The 26,467-nt window shown below is 44.8% G+C and overlaps 1 protein-coding gene across 4 annotated transcripts in view; it reads left to right on the plus strand.

The window, feature by feature from the left end:
* The window catches only part of IMMP2L (inner mitochondrial membrane peptidase subunit 2), a 1,808,057-nt gene that overhangs the window by 372 nt on the left and 1,781,218 nt on the right, over nucleotides 1-26,467 (plus strand). For 2 of the 4 annotated variants that reach the window (XM_073619898.1, XM_073619902.1), the window contains exon 2: nucleotides 18,631-18,762. In XM_073619898.1, the coding sequence (XP_073475999.1) occupies nucleotides 18,634-18,762 (129 nt within the window). In that variant the 5' untranslated portion in view covers nucleotides 18,631-18,633. Of the gene's footprint in view, nucleotides 201-4,725; nucleotides 4,891-18,630; nucleotides 18,763-26,467 lie in introns of all 4 variants that reach the window. The other 2 variants (XM_073619901.1, XM_073619899.1) reach the window with 2 other exon arrangements.

The following is a 26,467-nucleotide window of genomic DNA, read 5'->3' on the forward strand; positions in this document are numbered from 1 at the left end:
TCTACACTCCTCTCACACGGACAGGTCTTCACTCCTCACACATGGGCAGCGTACAGGACGAGCTCCTCTCTCCATTCACAGGCACGGTGGTGGTTTGCTCCCCGCCTGTTCTTGTAGCTCTGAGTTTGTAGCTGTTTAACCACACTGGATCTATAGCTGGTTCTATAAACGCCCTATGGTTCTCCTGAGCAGGCACAGAGGTGTGTGAGACTTGTGTGTGGGCTTCTGTTTGTGCCTGCTGGAAGAGACAATGTAATCATGTTGTATTGTTCGCTTTGTAAAGGCCGGAAGTAGAAGTGCTCAGAATTGGTTGTGCTCTCAGCTGAAGGAGAAGAGTTGAAAAGTACATGAGGCGTATTCAGATTTTACCAGCCTGGCCCTAGATAAACTGAATGCTTTTAGGGTCCTCCTACACTGATCAGTTTCTCCTCCGTTTTTGGCATACTAAAAGAAAACTACATGACGATTAAATCCTTCACAATAGTGTTTTTAAAAGTCCTGCATGCTGCATTTTTCGTGTGGTTAAAAAAAAAAAAAAACCCGTACCTCCCCATTGAAATGAATGGAAACTGCATCAAACACGCACCCGCTACAGGACGGTGGGATAGAGTCCTTTGGCAAAGTGCACATTATTATACAGGATTTATATATAGCGCCAACAGTTTACGCAACGCTTTACTATACAAAGGGGACAGTACAATTCCAGTACTGTACAATACAGAAGGAGTAGGAGGGCCCTGCTCGTGGAGCTTACAATCTAAAGGAAGGGGGAGGTGGTACAAAAGGTAATGACTGTGTTCTATCGAAAAGTGCATCCTGTCGGATAATGCCTCAGATGATCTGTGCAGTATGCAACATCACTCCAGCTGGTATGTTGATCAGCTGGCGTGACGTCAACTATGCACATGCGCAGATAGTCAGAGGTAGAGCTGCACGATTAATCATTAAAGAATCGAGATCGCAATTCAACCCCCCCCCCCCCCCGCGATCTTAACACAGCATCTCCTCGATAAAGACCCCTTTCACACTGAAGGCGGTTTTCAGGCGTTTTAGAGCTATAAATAGCGCCTGAAAACCGCCTCCCATGTCTCCCCAGTGTGAAAGCCAGAGTGCTTTCACTTTGGGGCAGTGCGCTTGCGGGACGTTACAAAAAGTCCTGCAAGCAGCATCTTTTGGGCGGTTTGGAAAAGCTGTATAAACCGCTCCTAAACCGCCCCTGCCATTTGGAATGCATGGGCAGAGCTTCCGAAGCGCCACAACACAGGTGGTTTTAACCCTTTGTTCAGCCGCTAGCAGGGGTTAAAAGCACCCCGCTAGCAGCCGAAAAGCGACACTAAAACTAGCGGCGCTTTACCACTAACCTGACATGGGCCCAGTGTGAAAGTGCTCTAAGTGCAGCTCGACAGTTGTCAAAAAAAAAAAAAAAGCCTGCCATGTATATCACAATATCGCTCAGGCAAGATAAAAAGAAACATTGTAATATTTGTTCTTTTAGGTCAAAGGAATGAACTTCTGTCTGTAGATGAGGGCAGTTTAAGCACTTTGTGCCGGTGTTCTGTCGAATAATGCCTCCCATCGAAAAATGCATCCTACGCACTGTGCATGCGCAGTACTTCACTCCAGCTGATTTCCCGATTAGCTGGCGTGACGTATCGATTGGACTTGCGCAATTCGTTGGATGCATTTTCTGACGGGAGGCAAGCCATGGGAAGCACGTGGAGGGAGACAATCTTAAATGTAAGATTCTGCCTCGCTCTCTGTGGCGTGACGTAGCGACTGGGCATGCACAGTTCGTCGGATGCATTTTTCGTCGAGAGGCAAGCCATGGGGAGCACACGGAGGGAGAGAATCCTAAATGTAAGATTCTGCCTCACTCTCTGTGGCGTGACGTAGCGACTGGGCATGCGCAGTTCGTTGGATGCATTTTTCGACGATAGGAAAGCCACGGGGAGCACGTGGAGAGAGAATTTAAATTTAAGATTCTGCCTCGCTCTGTGCATATCAACACTGAGGTGAGGGAAAACTCCGTAGAGAATACTGAGGTAAGTGAGAACTGCGCAGAGAACACTGAGATAAGGGAGAACGCAGGGAACACTGAGTTAATGTATGTGTGGAGCGCTGAGTAAATTGACAGCGTTATATGGGTACCTTAAATAAATAATAATAATAGATGAACATCTTAATGAGACACAATGTATATGGATAGGGACAATTGTAGACCTGCACCCACACTCACTCAGGTTGAACTGGATGGACTGGTGTTTTTATTCAACCTTGCTAACTATGTAACTATGTATGTAACGGAGAACTCTGCAGAGAACACTGAGGTAAGGGAGAACTCCGCAGGGAACACTGAGGTAAGGGAGAACTCCGCAGGGAACACTGAGGTAAGGGAGAACTCCGCAGGGAACACTGAGGTAAGGGAGAACTCTGCAGGGAACACTGAGGTAAGGGAGAACTCTGCAGGGAACACTGAGGTAAGGGAGAACTCTGCAGGGAACACTGAGGTAAGGGAGAACTCTGCAGGGAACACTGAGGTAAGGGAGAACTCTGCAGGGAACACTGAGGTAAGGGAGAACTCTGCAGGGAACACTGAGGTAAGGGAGAACTCTGCAGGGAACACTGAGGTAAGGGAGAACTCTGCAGGGAACACTGAGGTAAGGGAGAACTCTGCAGGGAACACTGAGGTAAGGGAGAACTCTGCAGGGAACACTGAGGTAAGGGAGAACTCTGCAGGGAACACTGAGGTAAGGGAGAACTCTGCAGGGAACACTGAGGTAAGGGAGAACTCTGCAGGGAACACTGAGGTAAGGGAGAACTCTGCAGGGAACACTGAGGTAAGGGAGAACTCTGCAGGGAACACTGAGGTAAGGGAGAACTCTGCAGGGAACACTGAGGTAAGGGAGAACTCTGCAGGGAACACTGAGGTAAGGGAGAACTCTGCAGGGAACACTGAGGTAAGGGAGAACTCTGCAGGGAACACTGAGGTAAGGGAGAACTCTGCAGGGAACACTGAGGTAAGGGAGAACTCTGCAGGGAACACTGAGGTAAGGGAGAACTCTGCAGGGAACACTGAGGTAAGGGAGAACTCTGCAGGGAACACTGAGGTAAGGGAGAACTCTGCAGGGAACACTGAGGTAAGGGAGAACTCTGCAGGGAACACTGAGGTAAGGGAGAACTCTGCAGGGAACACTGAGGTAAGGGAGAACTCTGCAGGGAACACTGAGGTAAGGGAGAACTCTGCAGGGAACACTGAGGTAAGGGAGAACTCTGCAGGGAACACTGAGGTAAGGGAGAACTCTGCAGGGAACACTGAGGTAAGGGAGAACTCTGCAGGGAACACTGAGGTAAGGGAGAACTCTGCAGGGAACACTGAGGTAAGGGAGAACTCTGCAGGGAACACTGAGGTAAGGGAGAACTCTGCAGGGAACACTGAGGTAAGGGAGAACTCCGCAGGGAACACTGAGGTAAGGGAGAACTCCGCAGGGAACACTGAGGTAAGGGAGAACTCCGCAGGGAACACTGAGGTAAGGGAGAACTCCGCAGGGAACACTGAGGTAAGGGAGAACTCCGCAGGGAACACTGAGGTAAGGGAGAACTCCGCAGGGAACACTGAGGTAAGGGAGAACTCCGCAGGGAACACTGAGGTAAGGGAGAACTCCGCAGGGAACACTGAGGTAAGGGGGAACACTGATGTAAGGGAGAACTCCACTGACTTAATAACGTCAGCACCGCATCCAGCCCCACCCCTAACATGCCCCTAGGCTGCTCTAGAGAAAGGGGGTGAGCCCCATGCATAAGCAGTGTATTTGTCAGGGGAGCTTGGATTGATACAGCGGTGCCAGTGGGAGGGTCAAGGTCTGTGCTTCGAGAGGGGGCAGGGCCGTGAATAGCTATGTGTGTGTAAGGGACCTACACTGCAGTTTAAGAAAGCCCATCAGAGATCCCCGTTCCCAAGAGCTTGCAATCTATTAAACTGCCATACAGTTTCTCTGTTTACTCTCTATTCTTTTGACAAGTGTGCTTTAGACAGAGCATGTCAAGCCGTAACTGTGCTCCCTGGGGATATGCTGCTCGGCCATCCATGCTGCTGCTGGAGGGAGCCCAGGTGACCATGAATGAGGGCCCTACAGACTTGGACCCCTTCTCTCCTGGGGAAAGGGACCCCTTCTCTCCTGGGGACTGGGACACCCATCTCCCCTGGGGACAGGGACCCCTTCTCCCCTGGGGACAGAGACCCCCTTCTCCCATGGGGACAGAGACCCCCTTCTCCCATGGGGACTGGGATCCTATCTCACCTGGGGGCAGGAACTCCATCTCCTCTGAGGAAAGGGACCCCACCTCCACTAAGAACAGGAACCTGATCACCCTGTGTGTGCCAACCTCACCGCCCTGCCTGATCACCCTGTGTGTGCCAACCTCACCGCCCTGCCTGACATGTCCTGTGTGAGGGCCCTCCTGTGACAGCTCTTATTAGGACTTTACCCCACTGTGTGCTCCCCTACATGGATGTGCTCCCACTACACGACTGACCCCTCTGTGTGCTCCTCCTACATGACTGACCCCTTTTTGTGTTCCCCCTACATGTCTGCATACTCTGACCACCTCCTGTATCCTGTACACATGTTCTGACTGCCTCCTGTACCACGTCCGCAGCCTCTAACCACCTCCTGTCTGCAATCTCTGAGTATCTCTTGTCTTTTATCATGTCTGCATCCTCTGAAGGGAAGTCTGGAGAAGAATCAAGATTAAGAGCGCTGCCGCCACCGGGATGGGGATTATGGGCAGAGTCAGACATCTATGGACTGTGGAGTAGAGACTCTGGAATAAAACCAGAGCCACCAACTTGGAGCCATCTAACTGAGCCCTGCACGGTGCACCTGAGAGGAGGTCAGTGACAGCGCTGCCAGGCCAGTCTGGGGGGGGGGGGGGGGGGGTCACTAATGTAAGGGGTTAGTGAATACAAAAATGTAAGGGGGCACTGATATAAAGGTTTCCCCTTATATCAGTAACCCCCCTCCCTTACCTTAGTGTATTCACTCTGCGGGAGGTGGTCTCTGGTCACCAGAGTCGCAACCCCCCCCCCCCCACATTAGAGTTCCCGGCATTTCCCTTTACATCAGAGTCTGCAGGATTCCCCCTTACAGTGCAAGGGTACTCAGATGTAAAGGGAAAAGGCTGCAGAGCATGATCTAGGGAGGTACTCTGATGTAAGAGGTGCTCTGGTCACCAGAGACCACCTTATATCAGAGTCCACTGCATTTACATCAGTGTTCCCAGAGTTCCCCCTTGCACTGTAAGATTAAAAGGCATGGAGGCCCAGAGACATGTCCAGGGAACACAGAAGATACTTGGGTTAGATTATTAGAAGGGGTGGTGGCCCAGAGACATGTCCAGGGTACACAGAGGAGGCCTCCATCCTTTCTAATATATCTCATGTATCCTCTGTGTTCCCTAGACATGTCTCTGGGCCTTCATCCCTTCTAATCTAACCCATGTATTTTCTGTGTTCCCTGGACATGTCTCTAGGCCTCCATCCCCTTTAATCTTACAGTGCAAGGGGGAACTTTGTGAACCCTGATGTAAAGGGCAATGCTTCACACTCTGATGTAAGTAGGAACTCTGATGTAAATGGGAATGCAGTGGAATCTGATATAAGGGCACCCCTTACATCAGAGTTCCTCTTTAGATCATGCTCTACAGCATTTTCCTTTACATCTGAATTCTCTTTGCACTGCAAGGGGGAATCCTGCAGACTCTGATGTAAAGGGAAATGCCGGGAACTCTGATGTGGGGGTGGAGGGGGGCGGGGGGGAGACTCTGGTGACCAGAGACCACCTTTCCACAGAGTGATTATACTAAGGTAAGGGGGGGGGGGGTTACTGATATGAGGGGAAACCTTTATATCAGTGCCCCCTTACATTTTTGTATTCACTACCCCCTTACATCAGCTTCACTGTAGGGATGGTATTGGCCAGATGATGAGCGGTGCCTGGTTTCCTCCAGACATGACGCTTGCCATTCAGACCAAAGAGTTCAATCTTTGTTTTATCAGACCAGAGAATTTTGTTTCTCATGGTCTGAGAGTACTTCAGGTACTTTTTGGCAAGCTCCAGATGGGCTGTCGTGTGCCTCGCTTCCGTCTTTCCACCCTGCCATACAGGCCTGATTGGTGGAATGCTGCAGAGATGGTTGATCTTCTGGAAGGTTTCCCCGATCCCTCAGTTTGGCCGGGTGGCCTGCTCTAGTCCTGGTGGTTCCAAACTTCTTCCATATACGGATGATGGAGGCCACTGTGCTCATTAGGACCTTCAATGTTGCAAAAAAATTTCTGTACCCTTCCCCAGATCTATGCCTTGATACAGTCCTGTCTCAGAGGTCTACAGACAGTTCCTTGGACTTCATGGCTTGATTTGTACTGACATGCACTGTTAACTGTGGGACCTTATATAGAAAGGTGTGTGCCTTTCCAAATCATGTCCAATCAACTGAATTTTCCGCAGGTGGACTCCAGTCAAGTTGTAGAAACATCTCAAGGATGATCAGTGAAAACAGGATGTACCTGAGCTTAATTTTGAGTGTTAAGGCAAAGGCTGTGAATACTTAGGTACATGTGATTTTTTTAATTATTTTTTTTTATTTTTAATTTGCAAAGATTTCAAACTTCTTTCACATTGTCATTATGGGGTATTGTTTGTAGAATTTTGAGGAACATAATGAATTTAATTCATTTTGGAATAAGACTGTAATAACAAAATGTGGAAAAAGTGAAGCGATGTAAATACTTTCCAGATGCATTGTGTGCATTTCTGGGTGCACTGCGGGGGAAAAGGCTCCAGTTTAGTTTGCTTGTGGGCTCAGTTTTGTCCCTCTTATAGTTAGGTGATTGTTGGGATACAGTAGATGATAGTTTCTATCCTCTCAGGCCTTAATTGACAGATGAGAGGGTAAATTTGACAAACTAGTTTATTTTTATAAAGTGGTTGTAAACCCTTACAAACCACTTTTCACTACAGGCCAGCCTATAAATAGGCTTACCTGAACGTACCGTGGATATCTCCTAAACCTTCACAGTTTAGGAGATATCCACTGTATCAGCATGTGCCAACGTCATCGGCACTTGTGCACTGAAGAAACGTTTCTTTCGTGCCATTGCTTCAGCTGATGTGCCGTGACCGGCAGCTCCCATGTGCATGCGCGAGAGTGACGTCATCACAGCTTCAGCCAATCACAGCGCCGGAGCCCGTGAACCCAGAAGTAACATTCTGGAGACATGTTGCCGGTCACAGTGGTATACGGGGAATGCTGCACATTTTAACTTGACAGATAGTAACCTACATTTAAAACGTTAATTTTGCCACATTTACATGACTCTTTGCATTTAGAAAAGTTTGAAAAAAAACATTTTTTATTTTATTTTTTTTCAAAATAGCCAAAAGTGAAAAATGCCTGTGAACGAAACGCTTTTAGAGGTGTTTGGCGCTTGAAATGCCTCGCCTTTAAACTCAGCGTCTGAACTCAGATTTTTTGCTTTCCAAAAAAGGCCTCTAAACTCAACTGCCTAAAAACGACATTAAACAAACCTGTGTACATGTGCACATAAGATAACATTGGATGAGTTCAGGGGCAGCTGAAAAAAGCATCCAACTGCCTCTGAACGTCTGTTTACCAGCAGCAGTGTACATGAGGCCTTAGGAAACATTTTCACAGTGCAATTTCTGCTGAGTGCAAAGCTGCAATTTACAAATATTATAACCCCTTTCACACTGAGCCGCCCCGGGCCTCAGCGGTAAAGCGGCGCTATTTTTTGTCGTTTTAGCGGCGCTATTTGGCCGCCAGCGGGGCAGTGAGCAGTGAGTTCACTGCTCCTAATGCTCCTAATGCGCTCCAAAGAAGCTGCTGGCAGGACTTTTTCTGATGCCCTGCCAGCACATCGCTTTATTGTTAAAGCCCTTGGGCTTTCACACTGGAGTGAATGGAGCCGCTGCAAAGTGCCTCAGTGTGAAAGGGGCCTAAAAGAAGAAATATTCTTTTCCAAATGCTACAAGGATGACAAAACACATCCTGGCATGCCAGAGGTGCCGTAAAGACCGCTTCAACCCTGGAAGATTTTACCCCCTTCCTGACCAGAGCACTTTTTGCGATTCGCCACTCCGTCGCTTTAACTGACAATTGCGCGGTCATGTGACATTGCACCTAAACAAAATGGACGTCCTTTTTTTCCCACAAATAGAGCTTTCTTTTGGTGGTATTTGATCACCTCTGCAGTTTTTATTTTTTGCGCTATAAACAAAAAAAGAGCGACAATTTTGAAAAAAAAAAACGCATTTTTTACTTTTTGCTATAATAAATATCCCCCCAAAATATATAAAAAAAAATTTTTTTTCCTCGGTTTAGGCCGATATGTATTCTTCTACATATTTTTGGTTAAAAAAAATCGCAATAAGCGTAAATTGATTGGTTTGCGCAAAAGTTATAGCGTCTACAAAATAGGGGATAATTTTATGGAATTTTTATTTTTAATTTTTTTTATTAGTAATGGCAGCGATCTTCAATTTTTATTGGGACTGCGACATTATAGCGGACACAACGGACACTTTTGACACTATTTTGGGACCATTGTCATTTATACAGCGATCAGTGTTATAAAAATGCACTGCTTACTGTTTAAATGACACTGGCAGTGAAGGGGTTAACCACTAGGGGGTGATGAAGGGGTTAAGTGTGTCCTAGGGAGTGATTCTAACTGTCGGGGATGGGCTTCAAGTCACATGACAGCGATCACCGCTCCCGATGACAGGGAGCGGTGATCTCTGTCATGACACAAGCCAGAACGGGGAAATGCCTTGTTTGCACTTCCCCGTTCTAAGGCTCCGTGACACATCGAGTCTGCCGGTCCCGCAGGCACGGTCACACTGTACACGACGGGCACGCGCGTGTGCCTGCTATCCCCGGCTCCTAAAGGGGATGTACATGTATGCCCATTTGCCCACCACTGCCATTGTGCTGACCTATATCGGCGTGCGGCGGTTGGCATGTGGTTAAAAAAACTTTATGGAATCCAATGATGAGGACCATAAAGTGTAAGTAGTTCTCATTCCAGAAACGCTTTCTGCTGCTTCTGGATCATCACAAAGTGTTTCTTCTCCAGCAGTATCTTCAAGAAAGGAAATGTTGTAAACCATGGCCTCCCAAAAATACACAATTCACACCTAGGCGATTTGAATAGTGGGCAGAATCGCCACAATTCTGTTTGTGATTCCAGAATCACAGCAAAACGTGGAACGCTTTTTCAGTGCCATTACTTGTTAATGGCACCCCAACCGCGGTGTGATTTTGCCACGCGATAAATCGCGACGCTGTCGCCCAAATGAAGCTCCTGCTCCTTACATAGTAGGTGAGGTTGAAAAAAGACACAAGTCCATCAAGTCCAACCTATGTGTGATTATGTGTCAGTATTACATTGTATATCCCTGTATGTTGCGGTCATTCAGGTGCTTATCTAATAATTTCTTGAAGCTATCGATGCTCCCCACTGAGAGCACCGCCTGTGGAAGGGAATTCCACATCCTTGCCGCTCTTACAGTAAAGAACCCTCTACGTAGTTTAAGGTTAAACCTCTTTTCTTCTAATTTTAATGAGTGGCCACGAGTCTTGTTAAACTCTCTTCTGCGAAAAAGTCTTATTTCTATTGTGGGGTCACCAGTACGGTATTTGTATATTGAAATCATATCCCCTCTCAAGCGTCTCTTCTCCAGAGAGAATAAGTTCAGTGCTCGCAACCTTTCCTCATAACTAAGATCCTCTAGACCCTTTATTAGCTTTGTTGCCCTTCTTTGTACTCGCTCCATTTCCAGTACATCCTTCCTGAGGACTGGTGCCCAGGACTGGACAGCATACTCTAGGTGCGGCCGGACCAGAGTCTTGTAGAGTGGGAGAATTATTGTTTTATCTCTGGAGTTGATCCCTTTTTAATGCATGCCAATATTCTGTTTGCTTTGTTAGCAGCAGCTTGGCATTGCATGCCATTGCTGAGCCTATCATCTACTAGGACCCCCAGGTCCTTTTCCATCCTAGATTCCCCCAGAGGTTCTCCCTCCAGTGTATAGATTGCATTTATATTTTTGCCACCCAAATGCATTATTTTACATTTTTCTACATTGAACCTCATTTGCCATGTAGTTGCCCACCCCATTAATTTGTTCAGATCTTTTTGCAAGGTTTCCACATCCTGCGGAGAAGTTATTGCCCTGCTTAGCTTAGTATCATCTGCAAATACAGAGATTGAACTGTTTACCCCATCCTCCAGGTCGTTTATGAACAAATTAAATAGGATTGGTCCCAGCACAGAACCATGGGGAACCCCACTACCCACCCCTGACCATTCTGAGTACTCCTCATTTATCACCACCCTCTGAACTTGCCCTTGTAGCCAGTTTTCAATCCATGTACTCACCCTATGGTCCATGCCAACAGACCTTATTTTTTATAGTAAACGTTTATGGGGAACTGTGTCAAATGCTTTTGCAAAATCCAGATACACCACGTCTACGGGCCTTCCTTTATCTTGATGGCAACTCACCTCCTCATAGAATGTTAGTAGATTGGTTTGGCAAGAACGATTCTTCATGAATCCATGCTGATTAATGCTAATGATACCGTTCTCATTACTAAAATCTTGTATATAGTCCCTTATCATCCCTTCCAAGAGTTTACATACTATTGATGTTAGGCTAACTGGTCTGTAATTCCCAGGGATGTATTTTGGGTCCTTTTTAAATATTGGTGCTACATTGGCTTTTCTCCAAACAGCTGGTACCATTCCAGTCAGTAGACTGTCTGTAAAAATTAGGAACAACGGTCTGGCAATCACTTGACTGAGTTCCCTAAGTACCCTTGGATGCAAGCCATCTGGTCCCGGTGACTTATTAATGTTAAGTTTCTCAAGTCTAATTTTAATTCTGTCCTCTGTTAACCATGGAGGTGCTTCCTGTGTTGTGTCATGAGGATAAACACTGCAGTTTTGGTTACTGAAGCCCCCCGATTCACTCGTGAAGACTGAGGAGAAGAATAAATTCAATACCTTCGCCATCTCCCCATCCTTTGTAACCAGATGTCCTTCCTCATTCTTTATGGGGCCAATATGGTCTGTCCTCCCTTTTTTACTGTTTACATACTTAACCACTTCCCGCCCGCCCTATTGCGGATTGACGTCCGGGAAGTGGTTGTGTTATCCTGACTGGACGTCATATGACGTCCAGCAGGATAACATGCCGCAGCGCGCCCCCGGGGGCGCGCATCACGGCGATCGGTGGAGCGGTGTGTCAGTCTGACACACCGCTCCACCGATCTTGGTAAAAAGCCTCCGGCGGGGGCTCTTTACCACGTGATCAGCCGTGTCCAATCACGGCTGATCACGCTGTCAATAGGAAGAGCCGTTGATCGGCTCTTCCTCACTCGCGTCTGACAGACGCGAGTAGAGGAGAGCCGATCGGCGGCTCTCCTGGCAGGGGGGGTCTGCGCTGATTGTTTATCAGCGCAGCCCCCCCGCAGATCACCACACTGGACCACCAGGGATCGCCACTAGGACCACCGGGGAGAGGGGCAACATGTTGATGGCCAGGTATGTACCCCATGGCCATCCACATGTGCCCAGTGTGCCAAATCTGTGCCAATCAGTGCCCACAAATGGGCACTGATTGGCACAATTATGTTGCAGTGATGCCCAGCAATGCCACCCTTAGGGGCATCACTGCAAACAAGCAATGCCATCAGTGCCACCCATCAGTGTCCATTCATGCCACCTGTCAGTGCCCATCCGTGCCCATCAGTGCCCATCTATCAGTGCCCATCCGTGCCCATCTGTGCCAACTATCAGTGCCACCCATAAGTAACCATCAATGCCACCTACGAGTGCCCATCAATGCCACCTATGAGTGCCCATCAGTGCCGCCTATAAGTGCCCATCCGTGCCACCTATCAGTGCCCATCAGTGCCGCCTATCAGTGCCCATCATCAGTGCCCGTCAGTGCCACCTCATCAGTGCCACCTCACCGGTGCCACCTCATCGGTGCCCATCAGTGCCGCCGTATCAGAGCCCGTCAGTGCAGCCATATCCGTGCCCGTCATTGAAGAAGAAAACGTACTTATTTACAAAAAGTTTTAACAGAAACAAAGAAAAACTTGTTTTTTTTCAAAATTTTCGGTCTTTTTTTATTTGTTGCGCAAAAAATAAAAACCGCAGAGGTGATCAAATACCACCAAAAGAAAGCTCTATTTGTGGGAACAAAATGATAAAAAATTTGTTTGGGTACAGTGTAGCATGACCGCGCAATTGTCATTCAAAGTGAAACAGCGCTGAAAGGTGAAAATTGGTCGGGGCGGGAAGGTGTCTAAGTGCCTGGTATTGAAGTGGTTAAAGAATTTCTTGGGATTTTTTTTGCTCTCCTCCGCTATGTGTCTTTCATGTTCTATCTTAGTCGTCCTAATTGCACCCTTACATTTCTTGTTGCATTCTTTATAAAGTCTGAATGCTGATGATGATCCCTCAACCTTGTATTTTTTGAAGACCTTCTCCTTTGCTTTTATATGCATTTTCACATTGGAGTTAAGCCATCCAGGACTTTTGTTCGCTCTTTTAAATGTATTACCCAATGGGAGGCATTGGCTAATGCCCTTATTTAATATGCTCTTAAAGCAAACCCATCTCTCCTCCATGTTCTTTGTTTTTAATATTTTATCCCAATTTATGCCTTTTTGAGCATCAAGCTTCACACATTGCAATTTTGCCATAATTGCAGTGCAATTTATTATGAGACAACCGTGGCAAAATTGCAAGAAGATTGGGGTGCCATTAACAAGTAATGTCATCGCAAAAGCGCCCTGCGTTTTGCCACAATTCTGCCTGTGCTTTGACTCACCTAGGTGTGAATGGAGCCTTAGGCCGGGATCACACTGGTGCGACAGCTGTCCTTCTTTGGATCCGACTTTGCCCTGCGACTAGAAGCCGACATGTGTCCGACTTTCAATGAACGGTGATCCGACTTGGATCCCCGCCAATACCAGGCACTGTGTTTGGTATGAATCTTGAGGGGGAACTCCGCGCCAAATTTTAAATAAAAAAACGGCATGGGTTCCCCCTCCAAGAGCATACCAGGCCCTTCGATCTGGTATGGATTTTAAGGGGAACCCCCTACACTGAAAAACCGGCGTGGGGGTCCCCCCAAAATCCATACCAGACCCTTATCCGAGCACGCAGCCCGGCCGGTCAGGAAAAGGGGTGGGGACGAGCAAGCGCCCCCCCTCCTGAACCGTACCAGGCCGCATGCCCTCAACATGGGGGGTGGGTGCTTTGGGGCAGGGGGGCGCCCTGCGGCCCCCCCGCCCCAAACCACCTTGTCCCCATGTTGATGAGGACAAGGGCCTCTTCCCGACAACCCTGGCCGTTGGTTGTCGGGGTCTGCAGGCGGGGGGCTTATCGGAATCCGGGAGCCACCTTTAATAAGGGGGCCCCCAGATCCCGGCCCCCCACCCTATGTGAATGAGTATGGGGTACATCGTACCACTACCCATTCACCTAGGAAAAAAAGTGTCAATAAAAAAACACACTAGACAGGTTTTTAAAGTAATTTGTTAGGCAGCTCCGGGGGTCTTCTTCTGACTTCGGGGGTCTTCTTCCAACTTCGGGGGGGGGCAAACGGGCTAGCGCCCCCCTCCCGAACCATACCAGGACACATGCCTTGAACATGGGGGGTGGGGGCCCTGGCAAAGCACTTGTCTCCATGTTGATGAGGACAAGGGCCTCTTCTACACCTTGGGACTGACTGATCACAGATTGGGGTAAAGGGCCAGTCACAGCAGGCCCTTTACCACGTGATCAGCTGTCAGCCAGTGAAGCTGGTTATTGGCTTTTTTTCCCCTCAAGCCATCCCAGAGCAATAGGTGGTGGGCCACATCAGAGGGCGCCTCAAGCCAGGCACCCCTGATGTAAATGAAACAATGTGTGTTTTGTATCACTTTCAGCCTGGTCTATACCTTCCCACCCTCATCTCCCTGCCTGCTCTGGGGTAGTGCATAAGGCCTTCTCATCCTAGTCTTTTGGGTCCATCATGCTTTTGGACACCATGCTACTTCAGGTGAACTGACTGGAGCTTCCCCTCCTGCCACATGACTACTTTGGTCTGAGCTTTGTGTGTTCTTTTCTAGGTCAGTGTTTTGCCCCGCGTGGCATCAGGTTCTTGTGTTGGATGCTGGCATTCTCCCCAGTCTACTAGCTCCTCTGCCTTGCTGGATATTTTACTGGGCATCCCTCTTGGTGATCTTTCTGTCCTGTTTACTTGTTTCCATCTCCCCCATGAGGCATATCTTCTTGGGCTGCCGATCTTGTCCTGGTCAGAACCATCCTGGTCCTATGCAGGCATAGCTCCCAGCTGTCCCTGATTTCGAGGAACTGTCCCGGATTTGGAGCTATGTCCCTCTGTCCCTCTTTCCTCCTTATTTGTCCCTCATTGTGGTCTGATCTATATAGTTGTATATAAAATGCACTTTTTATCTTTCAAAAAATGTTTCCCAGTGCTAAACCTTTCTTCCAAATTCTAAATTGCTGCATTTGTACATTTTAAAAGCCAATATAAAGGAATAGTAGTGGTAAAAAAAAGCCCTTGTGGATTTAATTAGCCTTTTTTTGGGTTAATTCTCCTTCAAAGTGGTGTGGCAGGGAGCGTGTCCTATGCCTACATACATTTGCTGGTAGGTGTCCCTCATTTCCATCTCAAAATGTTGGGAGGTATGTGCAGGGATAAAGTTGTGTGAAGGCAGTGCCACCTTCCTTTCTAACATGCTTGGCTTTTGACCTCTATCAGGACTGGTTCCTTAGTTGTCTATGCATTTCCTCAGAAAAAAACTATCTTCCTGTCTCTGTGGTGTGGGTTGTGCTTGCTCTTACTTCGCAGCCTTGTTTAAGTTTTTTTTTTTCCCTTTTTTCATGTCTCCTGGTAGGAGGCCTGTGGGTCTCATGGGCCATTATCCTGCAAACTAACCTCTTACCTGTTTATCTGTTAAAAGACCTCTTGCTGGGGAGATTCCCTCATATGTTCCCAGTTAGTGAGTCTTGCCAGCGGCATGTACTGTTCTGGTTTTTAGGAAGTTTAGTGTTTCCCATTCCTTGGTAGACACTGCTTTTGTGATGTCCTAATGGACAGAGATCAAGATTTCTTCTGTGGGATTTTTTTTGCACTCGTCATGAAATCCTTTTTGCTTAGTTCATTAAAGGACACAGCATTGTTTTTTGTATGTACTGCTTTGTGTTTAAATTAATTGCTTCTAGTGGTTTGGGGGTTTGGCCACCATCAGGGGCTACACCTAGGCTGTGTTTCTGTTTTCGTGCCTAGTGTCTTACTCCTGAATGGTCAGAGATCAAGATTTCTGCTGTGTTCTTCAATTAACTGAGTGAAAAGGATTTTACGGTGAGTACAAAAAAATCTAATTTTCTCTTTCATATATTGTCCTGGCAGATGTTTGGGGAAAATACGTAATTACCTGGTGGCTCAATTTCCAAGAATCTTCCAGGACAACAGGGATTCCCATATGATGTATGTAATTTACTCTATTGCAGAATCCTACTATTTTGTTAATTACCTTATTAGTGGAATAGTTACTGAGGTGACTAGGTGAATGCCCCGTTTATTAATTATGGATGGCGTGTTTCCTGTTTTAGATATGAAAAACCTTTGGTTTATGTACTATTTTGGGTAAAGTTACACTTTAAGGTATAATTCCAGTAAAATTCCTACTATTCCTAACCTATTCTGAAGCCGCTATGGTCACATAACTGGCTTCCAGTGCCAGCTTCACTGTAAAGGAGGCACAGCAGACAACAGCTGCCCCATAGTAAACCTATGGGTGAAGTCATTGCCCATGCTCTGCAGCCTTTGGCACTGTCTCCTCTGTACATTAAAATCCGCGCTGGGACCTGTTCATGTAACTGGACCAAAGTGGCTTAACCACGTGGTGCCCGCGCTATAGCTGAAAGACGGCTGCAGCGCGGGCTTCCTTTGCTGGGAGGACATACATGGACATCTTCCTGTTCTCGTGCGTGGGCGGCACGCTCTGTGATCTCCGAGTCCTTGGGACTTGGCTGATCACAGATTGGGGTAAAGGGCCAATCACAGCAGGCCCTTTACCACGTGATCAGCTGTCAGCCAATGAAGCTGGGTATTGGCTTTTTTTTTCCCTCAAGGTTTCAGCGTGAAGAAAAAAAAGAAAGCTGTTAACCTGCTTCTGTTAGAGGGACATTGGCCCCCTTAGTGCCAACCAGTGCTGCTAATCAGTGCCACCTATCAGTGCTGCCAATCAGTGCCTCATTATCAGTGTCACTTATCGGTGCTGCCAATCAGTGCCTCATTATCAGTGTCACTTATCAGTGCTGCCTTTCAGTGCCACCTCTCTGTGCCACCTATCTGTGCCCATCAGTGCCGCCTATCAGTGGCCATCAATGAAGGAGAAAAATTACCTGTTTGCAAACTTTTATAACAAAATATGAAAAAACATATATGTATTTTTATTTTTTGTTGTTGGCTTGTTTACCAAAAAATATAAAACCCAGTGGTGATTAAATACCACCAAAAGAAAACTCGATTTGTGAGAAAAAAAGTGATAAAAATTTCATATGGGTACAGTGTTGCATGACCGCGCAATTGTCATTCAAATTGCGACAGCGCTGAAAATTGGGCTGGGCAGGAAGGGGGTATAAGTGCCCAGTAAACAAATGGTTAAGAATGGGTAAGTATAGACAACTTTTATTTTACAGGGTAGATAGAATAGTCTTAGAATGGAGTGGGGGTAGATTTAGCATTAGTTATAATTTGACTGAAATGACACTTTAATAGCTTGAGTAACATGTTTGTAATAAAAAAAATTACCAACATAAAATTGTTTCCCTCAGTTTGTCTCTATCAAACAGTGGAAAAAATGGCAAGCCTAGAGTTAGGCTTTAACAATTCATTAAGACAGCTTCACTTATATATTAATGCAGTATAATATTACCTCACATTGAATTGTGTTTTTATTCCATTTACTGTAACTTTACCAAAGAAAATGCTATGAGAATTGATGTACAAGATATAAACAATAACTGGACTTGGCTATGATAAGAGTAACACCAAAGATGTTTCTCTAAGTAGACAATCTTGAATCTCATCTTTCCTATTCCAAAAAAAAAAACGGATTTACAAAAACCATTCTAAGGAAAGTCTTTATAAAAAAACAATTACTAAAGTTAACCTTTAAGAAAAAGAATTGTTCTAGTGGAACACTACATTTTTCTAATGTGAAAAGCACCAGCATCAGCTCTTTTATGCTTTCATTAATTTGCCCATTACCTAAGTTTTCTGCTGTTAAAGAGAATGGATGTTCTGAAGCTTTTATTGGTTCAGAAGTGGGAAGTGCTTTAGAATAAGGGTAGAAATAAAAGTCCTATGGGCGAAAACATAAACAAATGGCTCTTGCATACTGTAGGGACCTTGACGAGCGTGTGAATTAGTCCTAACTTTATCTAGATGTATAAAAGTATCAGTTCCTGTGCAATTCTAAACTTTAGAATACCACTGTGATTGTGTATATAGAGTGGTTAAAAAAAAAAAAACCTATGAATGTACATTTTTGTAATACATGTACGTTTATGCCTTTAAAAAGCTGCTTGTACAGATACTGTATACACCCAGTGATTAGCCAGAAATCCATTGTGCCCTTAATTTCCTTTTTGAGTTAACAACACAGAGACTCTGCTTCACTGAAATCCCAAGCAGTATTATTAACCCTGCCAAGTTGTCCCCTCGGACAAGAAGACACCCCGCCCCATATGTTGTGAAGATAAGGAGATGGCAAAGGGTTCTGTAGTCTAGTTGAAGTGGACTGGGCAAGGTTGACCACGCTGTTTGGGATTTCAGAACAGCAGAAGCACTGTGTTGATGATTCAAACAGGAAATTAGAAGCACGGTAGATTTTCTGCAGGTCAACAAGTATTTTTTGAACATTTCCCGAGAGAGACATTGAAGCTGGGATTGGTGACCTGAAAATGCCAGGCTACCATACTAAACCCTTGGAGTCATTACTTTGAGTCACTGACCTTGTGCAAGTTTTCAGATTGGTAAAGGCAGAATTCTTTACTGTATCTGCATATTTATTGCAGATATGTGACTTCAAGTATTGAAACTATTAGGTCAATATGACAGCCAGGAAAGTAGCAGTCACATAAGGTACAGTCAGCATTTGTCATCACCATATTCCTTTTAGGAAATATTTATTTTTATAATGTTGTAGAGTACATAAAATGTGTTAATGCTATACATGCAGTACTGTGCAAATGTTTTAGGCAGGTGTGAAGAAATGCTGTAAAGTAAGAATTCTTTTAAAAAATATATATTTTAATTGTTTGTTTTTATCAATTTACAAAATGCTAAGGTAGTTAATTGCTAAAAAATAAACTATTAACACTTCTATTTCTGAAAGCATTCTTAATTTACAGCATTTTTCACACCAGCCTAAAACTTTTGCACAGTAGTGAATATGTACAATATTGCGCAGTAATTGCAGAAGTAAAAAAGGATTTTGTATTCTTATTCTTTTATGTAGAAGATGACAACGCTGCATGGAAGGAGATATATTCGGGCATTTGTAAGTGGATTCTTTGTGGCTGTACCGGTCACTGTGACATTGCTTGACCGTGTTGCTTGCATTGCAAGGGTGGAAGGAGTTTCAATGCAGGTAAGTTTAATTCTATCTTCTGTTTTCTTATAGCTGGATATCCTACAGTGCACCTGTGCTTTGCCTGTGCAGGGCTTAGCGACAGGATCCCTAGCTTTGTATGCTCGCTTTACTTTCTTTACCTTACTGCTTTTTGCCTGTCAGGAGTGAAGAGGAAGCCCTGTTTAAGCTCCAAGTTGCAATATGGAGCTTGCCCCAAAAAGAGCTTGCATGCGCTCTTTCCCTCCCTTTACTTCTCTCCGTTTTCTCTCTTTCTCTCCAACTCCTCTCTCCCCTCATGTGACAGTGCTGGATGCCAGAGCTTTCCAAGTGTGGTCACTTGGGAGGAATTGTAGTGAGTAAAAGTACTGCATATTTCTTTATCGTACATCACAGGGCACAGAGCAACCATAATAATGACTATATGGGTTATACGCCACCTACTGGTGGATGGACACTGGCAGATAGTCAAACAGGAAGTCCACCCCTATATAACCCCTTCTACACAGGAAGGACCTCAGTTTTTTTCACCAGTGTTTGTAAGGTGGAATTGTCACTGATGTGATACATGTGCTCTTGGAGCATACATGGAGGTCTGGACAGTTCTATTTAGAATAATTGACTTCATTCGGATCCATTCGAAAAAGCTATCAGCCAAAATGGATGGTACCCGAGCCCCATCGGAAGGAGATTCCTCGAGGTTTGCCTGTAATGCAGGCTTACGGTGCTGGACCCTGAGTAATGGAACCCAGTGCAGTGTTTGTTCTGACCAAGATGCTTTCCTGCAGGGTGTTATACAGGTCCAGGGGAGTGGACCCCAGATTAAGGGGGACCCAGACCCTGAAGGACTTTTATGACAAAGCTCACTGTGATGGGTGAAAATTGGACTCCTGTTATGTTTAGAGTCCTGCAGCAGGAATGGTAAGTCTGCATTGGGGCAGTGTGCTGTTTAATCATGCTGTGTACTTCTTAGTTGTGTGGGCTGCTGTTTCTCCTCTAGCCACTAGAGGGTGCAGGCTCGCTCAGTATGGCCTATTTTTATAGAGGCAGGAAGTGAAAGGGCGACCATGTTAAGAAAGCCATGTGGTCAACAGCTTCCGCAGGGTCTCTTGAGACATAACCCCAGCCCATGGATACTAGTAAAGTGTGAGTACTTACTATGGGAGAAATGTGTGGCCAGACAAGTCATGATTATATACTGCATACTTACTGCTTAATTCGGGGAGCCTGCACAATGGTAAGTCGATACATCCCTAGCAGTGCATTTTAAAGTGTTGGGTCTCCAGAATACTGTGCATTTGGCACAAAAATGGTATGGGGACTGGTGCAGTTGAACAGGTGCATACTTGCAAACTTCAGAATAATGTGCATTGGGTCTGCAGGAGCTTACTTTTAGGCTGAAGCAGGAAAAGGCTCCATTGAATGCACATGTGCTAAACTAGTAAAAACTAGTATGGGGCCAAGTGCAGTTGGGCGGGTGCAGCATAATAGTATACATGCTTGCAAGCTTGTTGCCTAAACGCATGCTTGAATAAACACATGTTTTGCGTAGATGTTGCATGCATATATAGATACATACATGTCGCATAAGCACATATTTGGAAGACCATGGGCATCGGTACACTTGAAGGAGTTGTCTCCAGAATAGCATGTTTTGTGGCTCCCTTTTCACACTTGTGCGTTTTGAAGGTCGCGCATCTTTGCTGCGATTTTGCAGCGATTTTAATGCAATTTTGCAGCGACGTGAAGCAGTGCCTGTGTGATCTTAAGGTCTATGGACCTCAAGTCACGCCAAGGTCGGACTGCAGTGGCGCAGGGGCTGCTTTGAGGTCGCCGCAACTTTAAGTCGCACAGATGTGAAGGATACTTATTGGAAATTATGGGGTGCAACTGGTCAGGGACCTTGCAGTCCCAAGTCGCAGGACAGGTCGCACAGGTGTGGAAGAGGCCTTAGGCTGTTGAAGCAGCCTAGAGGCTGCATTGGATGTCTATGTACTTGGCTAATCTTGACTATAACTAATATGGGCCCAGGTGCAGCATAGTATACATGCTTGCTTACTTGCATAGGCACATGTTCGCAGAGGGCCCCGCCAAGTGGGCGGTGCCCAGCATGCAGCCCCCCAAGACTTGCCGCGATGGCGTGTCTGCATGGACGCATGTTGAGTAAACGCAGGTTTTTTTATGTACGTATAGACGTGTGGGCATAAGTGTGTATGCATGTTGCATAGATATACGTGTTTGCGTAGGTGCATGTGCATAGACATGTTTACATAGATGTGTGTTGCGTAATATATGTTGCATAAACACGTTTCATAACGCATGCTGGCTTATTCTGAAAATGCATGTCTCCATGGGCACGTATTACGTAAGTGCGTGTTTGCATGGCCAAGCTTTTGTGTTTTGCCTAAACGCATATTTGCCTAAGTACATACCCACATGCTTTCATAAACGCATATGTCCATAAATGCATATTGCTTAAACGCATGCTGGCATGTTTTCATTTGTACTGCATACTTATATCCTTAGTTTAAACTGCATACAAATGTGCTTAGTTGCATTAAACTGTATACAAATGTGCTTATTTACATTAAACTGTATGCATATTTGCTTAGTTGCATTAAACTGTATACATTTGTGCTTAGTTGCATTAAACTGTATACATTTGTGCTTAGTTGCATTAAACTGTATACATATGTGCTTATTTTTACAAATAACGTTCTTTATTGAAAAGTTGTACATAGATACAGGATAACCAGATTCGTGATGCAATTATTAGGTAAGTACAGAACAATACAAGTGACAGATTAAAAAAGACCTTCTATATGCATATAACATCAAGGTTACGGTTCAGATATATATGTATATATTTATATATACACGTAAGCATTATCGGTTCACCTCATTAACTTTGATTATAGCATCATACAAATAATATTAGCTCTCTATCCCATTTTTGATCAGGTGGAATGTCATCTAATTCGTCACAGGTGGAGGCCTTACTCAACCAGGTATCCCAAATCCTTCTGTAGTTTGCAGGACATCCTCTGTGAGCATAAATTTCTTTTTTATAAGGTAGCACAGAATTGATTGTTGCAACCCATTCCAGAATGGTAGGTGACGTCGCCCTGAGCCATTTCCTTGCAATGAGTAATCTGGCGATAAACAACGTTTCTTGTAGGAACACATGATGAAATTTATCAGAGTCAGGATTTGGGAACAGCCCCATTTGACGCTTCCCTCTGTTTCAACTTCTCCCACATACTTTGTGAAGAATCCAGGAGGTGGTAACACTGATAATAGTGTTAGTCGAATTAGCCCAGGGGGGCTTGATACACCGACATAACAAGTCTTGCGGGGGTCGCTTCTTGAACACTCCCAGTCCAAAGGGACCTAATGGTCTTGAGTCTTGTATCTCAGCACTGTTGAGCCCCTGGAAGCCAGCTTCGGGGAACTTCAGTTACAGGACTTGGAAATATTTTGTTGCCTGGGGTGAAGCCAGGAAGTGGCACCCGCAGAGATATGTGATTGGGAGATTTTCTCTTTCTTTCTTCAGTCAGTAGGGGAAAGGAGATTGGCCTTAAAGCGGAGTTCCACTCAAATTTTTAACTTAATCTTACCCCCTTCAGTTAATTGCATAGATGTTCAAATGCCGCACAAAATTTTTTTTTATGGCTGTAATTACCTTTATATTGTACTTTATTGTGGCACTTCCTGTCTCTCCTCCCATGGGAGTAGGCGTGTTTATTGCCTTTCCCCAGCGCCGCACTGTCTCCTGGGAGCTTAGTGTCAGGCTTCCCAAGATTCAGTGCGGGAACAATGATCATACGTGTGAACAAGCTGTGAATGAACAGCATTCACCGCATCCAGGAAATCAATGCTTGTGGCAAGATGGAAACAGCCAGCATCACATTTTTAACGTTATTCTTCAGTACGAAAACAGACAGAGGTGGAAATATTACACCCAAACTGTGAGTATTATTTTGGGATTAGCAAAGTGTCTCAATGACCTAAAAAAAAAAAAAAAAAAAGATTGGTCGCCGGACTCCCACTTTAAGTTCTGTTAATGGTCAGGGTTCGTCCCTATACATTTTTTTCCAGGGGTTTCTCACTCCTTGAGTCATACTTCATACAGCGTGTAACGTAGACAGTCTCACCTGTCAGGCCATTCTTGTGTCCTTGGGACTTGAATTTGATCTTGACTGTCCTTGCAGAGTCCACTTTTTGAACCAATCGAGAGATTCTGTTAGTCCTTTATCTCAGAAGGTGGCTTCTTTGATTGCTATCACTTCACTAAGTGGAGTGTTAGAGTTGGTGGCTCTTTCATGCAGGGAGCTATTTTTGGTCTTGCATCATATTAAGGTGATTTTGCGCCCTCATCCATTTTTTTGCCTAGTATAGTGTCTGGTTTTCACTTGAATCAAGACCATGTCTTGCCTTCTTTTCTGATCCTCAGTTGGCAGGAGTTGGATCACTGCAGACTCTGCAAATCAGAATTACTTGATTTGTCGGTACAGGTCAGGAATTCTGGTTTGTGCTGCCAGCAGAGCCCAGGTTGGGAAGGAGGCATCCAAGTTAACTATTTTTCATTGGATTTGCCAGTAATCATTTGAGCCTATGGCTTGAAAGGGCAAGGTCCCCCACCTCCTTTTTTGGTAAAAGCGCTCGCTACCAGGTGTGTGGGGGCGTATTGGGCCTTCAGGTGTCAGTGGCTCAGGATTTAAGGCCATTATATGGTCTTTTGTTCATACATTCACAGAATTTTACCAAATAGATATCAAAGCCACAGAGGATGCTGCTTTGGCCGCAGTATGTTTTGGGTGGCAGAAGGAGTCCTTCTCAGGTGGTAGTTTCTGTGATTGATAATGAAGAAACTCCTGCGCTGTCAGAAATACCTATGCTAAGGGGCACTGCTGCAACACCTAAATGGCTGATCCAAACAGACAAAAGTGGTGTGAATAAAGTAAGTGGTGATTGCGCTGTGATAAGAGGGAAAGGAAGGAGGAGGAAGGGGGAAGGGGCTAGCTCAAATGTATAGAGAGGTGAATGAAAAATGAAAAAATTATACAAAATATAAAGGTATAATGAGCATGAGGGCTAGTATCATACTAGCATATAAAAAATATAATGTAAATACTGAAACAGAAGAAAAGAAAAATCTCAGTGCAAAAGGGCTAGTACCATACTAGCACATATGTGGTAACTCAGCAAATACTTATCAAAAGAAAAATCTCAGTGCAAAAGGGCTAGTATCATACTAGCACATATGTAGTAACTCAGCAAATACTTAATGGTGACTCCAAGTAAATAAAGAAATGGTGAACAGTCCCACCACCTTGTAGTACAAAGTGCTCAAGCAATGAGTCATCAGTTCCAAAAGGCAAAATTGAAAAATTATACAAAATATAAAAGTGTGATGAAATGTAATAAAGTGCAGTCTAATGAGCACTAAATCCAAATAAATATGATAGCCTAAAACGTATAAAAAGCTATGAAATGAGTGACAAATACAGTGTGGGTACAAAAAAATTGAACAATATAAAATATATAAATCAAACAAAGTCCATATGCATGAGGGCTAGTATCATACTAGCACATAAAAATATTGTAAATACTGACACAAAAGAAAAGAAAAAATCTCAGTGCAAAAGGGCTAGTATCATACTAGCACATATGTGGTAACTCAGCAAATACTTATTGGTGACTCCAAGAAAAATAAATAAATGGTGAACAGTCCCACCACCTTGTAGTACAAAGTGCTCAAACAATGAGTCATCAGTTCCAAAAAGGCAAGTCCACAAGCCACAGGGAAGGGAAAAAGGTCTTCAGTGGGGACACCTCTGTGCTCGCAAGCAGCTCACCTTACTGCTGCAAGACAACAGCTTGTAATCCAGTAACAAATCACCAGCAAGCAAGGGTCCCATCCAGTAGTTCAGGCGATCTGGGTGGTGGGTGTGCAGGATGGTATATAAAAAACATAAGCAGACAGTATATAGTATAACTCCGTGGCGGCCAAAGTGGAAAAAGGGACAGGACACAGAAGGGGGATGCACTCACTTTTGTAAAATGAGTGTGGGCATCAATCCAACGAACGCCGAGTTCGTATACCTCAAAAAGGGTGTCTTCAAACCGTCCCCATTTCCTCAATGCTCGTCACAATGGGATGCATATATGTGGAGTGTTGGAAGAGAGTGCACATAGCGTGATCCCGTATATAAATCAGTTTATTAGGTTAAAAACAACATGGTACACTTACATTTAGCAGAAGGCTATAGTAAAAAACATCCACGAGTGCTGAGCTCGTATCCTATCATCAGTCTGTGACAGTTCCCGTGCTCCAAACCTCACGCGTTTCGTCACGTCACGTGATTTCATCAGAGGATAACACGGGATGAAGAGTCCATGCTTTTATATGGTCTCTATGTAATGGGCGTTTGGCGGCCATTTTCTCGAAACCCGCCACTACAAAAAAGGACGCCCGGCGGCCATTTTCCCGAAGCCCGCCACTGCACTGGGCGAACCCAGCACTGGACAAGTCTGTCAGCCATTGTGTTGAGGTCTCACTCTTATATTAAAAGAGGTACTAGTAGTCATAGTCATGCTTAATAAAAAGCAGCCAAGAGGCGCAGCAAGCCGCACACACTGCTAGGTGCATAGCAGCCAATTAATATATGTAGTCCTGGGAGAAAAAATTTAATAAACTGGAAAACGTATAGCAAACTAAAATAGTGTATAAAAAGGGCAAATATACAGTAAAAACGAAAATGCAAACATCAGCAAAATTATTAAGAAAAAAATAGACTAGTGGTTAGTCCAGCGGGAGAGGGGCATCCAATAAATGTCAAAAGTAATGGATAATATAAAAATTGTTTAAAAAAATAAATGGAATAAACAAAGATATCAAAAAATATATATATATACTGGAGCTCGGGGAATATCACAGGCTCACTGAAAGGGAATGCATAAGGTAAATACACTAAAATTAAAATATGTATATATGACAGTGAGAACAATATAGCAAAACCAAGAAGATAAAAAATGTAAAAATATATATAAGTAAAACTAATCAGGAGAGTATATAAGAAAATCAGTAAGGGATTAAAAAAGGAGAGGATGTGGGACCCGGTGAACATAATCGCATGGGGTGCAGAAGATTAATAGTCGCTAAGAAAGCAATTCAGGTCAAACTCGATGTTAAGATCCATTGGGACTCGAGTTGACTTAAAATCCTCACTTTGTGTCCCCCACGCCATGGTTTGGTATAGGGCACAATACCCCAAAATCTCAGATGGCTAGGGTCTCTATTGTGACAATTATCAAAATGCCTAGAGACATTGTGTTTGTCATACCCCTTTTGAATGTTTTGGACATGTTCCTTGATACGAATTCTCAATAGCCTTTTGGTACGGCCAATGTATTGGAGGCCACAGCTGCACTCCAATACACAGACCACTCCCTCAGACTTACACCCAATAAACTCGTTGATCTCATATTTTGTGCCATTGCTGTTTGATTGGAAAGAAAACACTTTTTGGTTCGGACGTTTAGTGCGGGTACAGGCATAACATCGTTTACAAGGGTAAAAACCCTTGCCTGTGAAGAAAGAAAATTGTTTCTTTGGAGGATCAATCACACTTTTAACTAACCGATCTCTTATGCCCCGTACACACAGTCGGACATTGATCGGAAATTCCGACAACAAAATCCATGGATTTTTTCCGACGGATGT

The sequence above is a fragment of the Aquarana catesbeiana genome, linkage group LG03 (assembly GCF_042186555.1).
Source record: "Aquarana catesbeiana isolate 2022-GZ linkage group LG03, ASM4218655v1, whole genome shotgun sequence".
Lineage (NCBI taxonomy): Eukaryota > Metazoa > Chordata > Amphibia > Anura > Ranidae > Aquarana > Aquarana catesbeiana.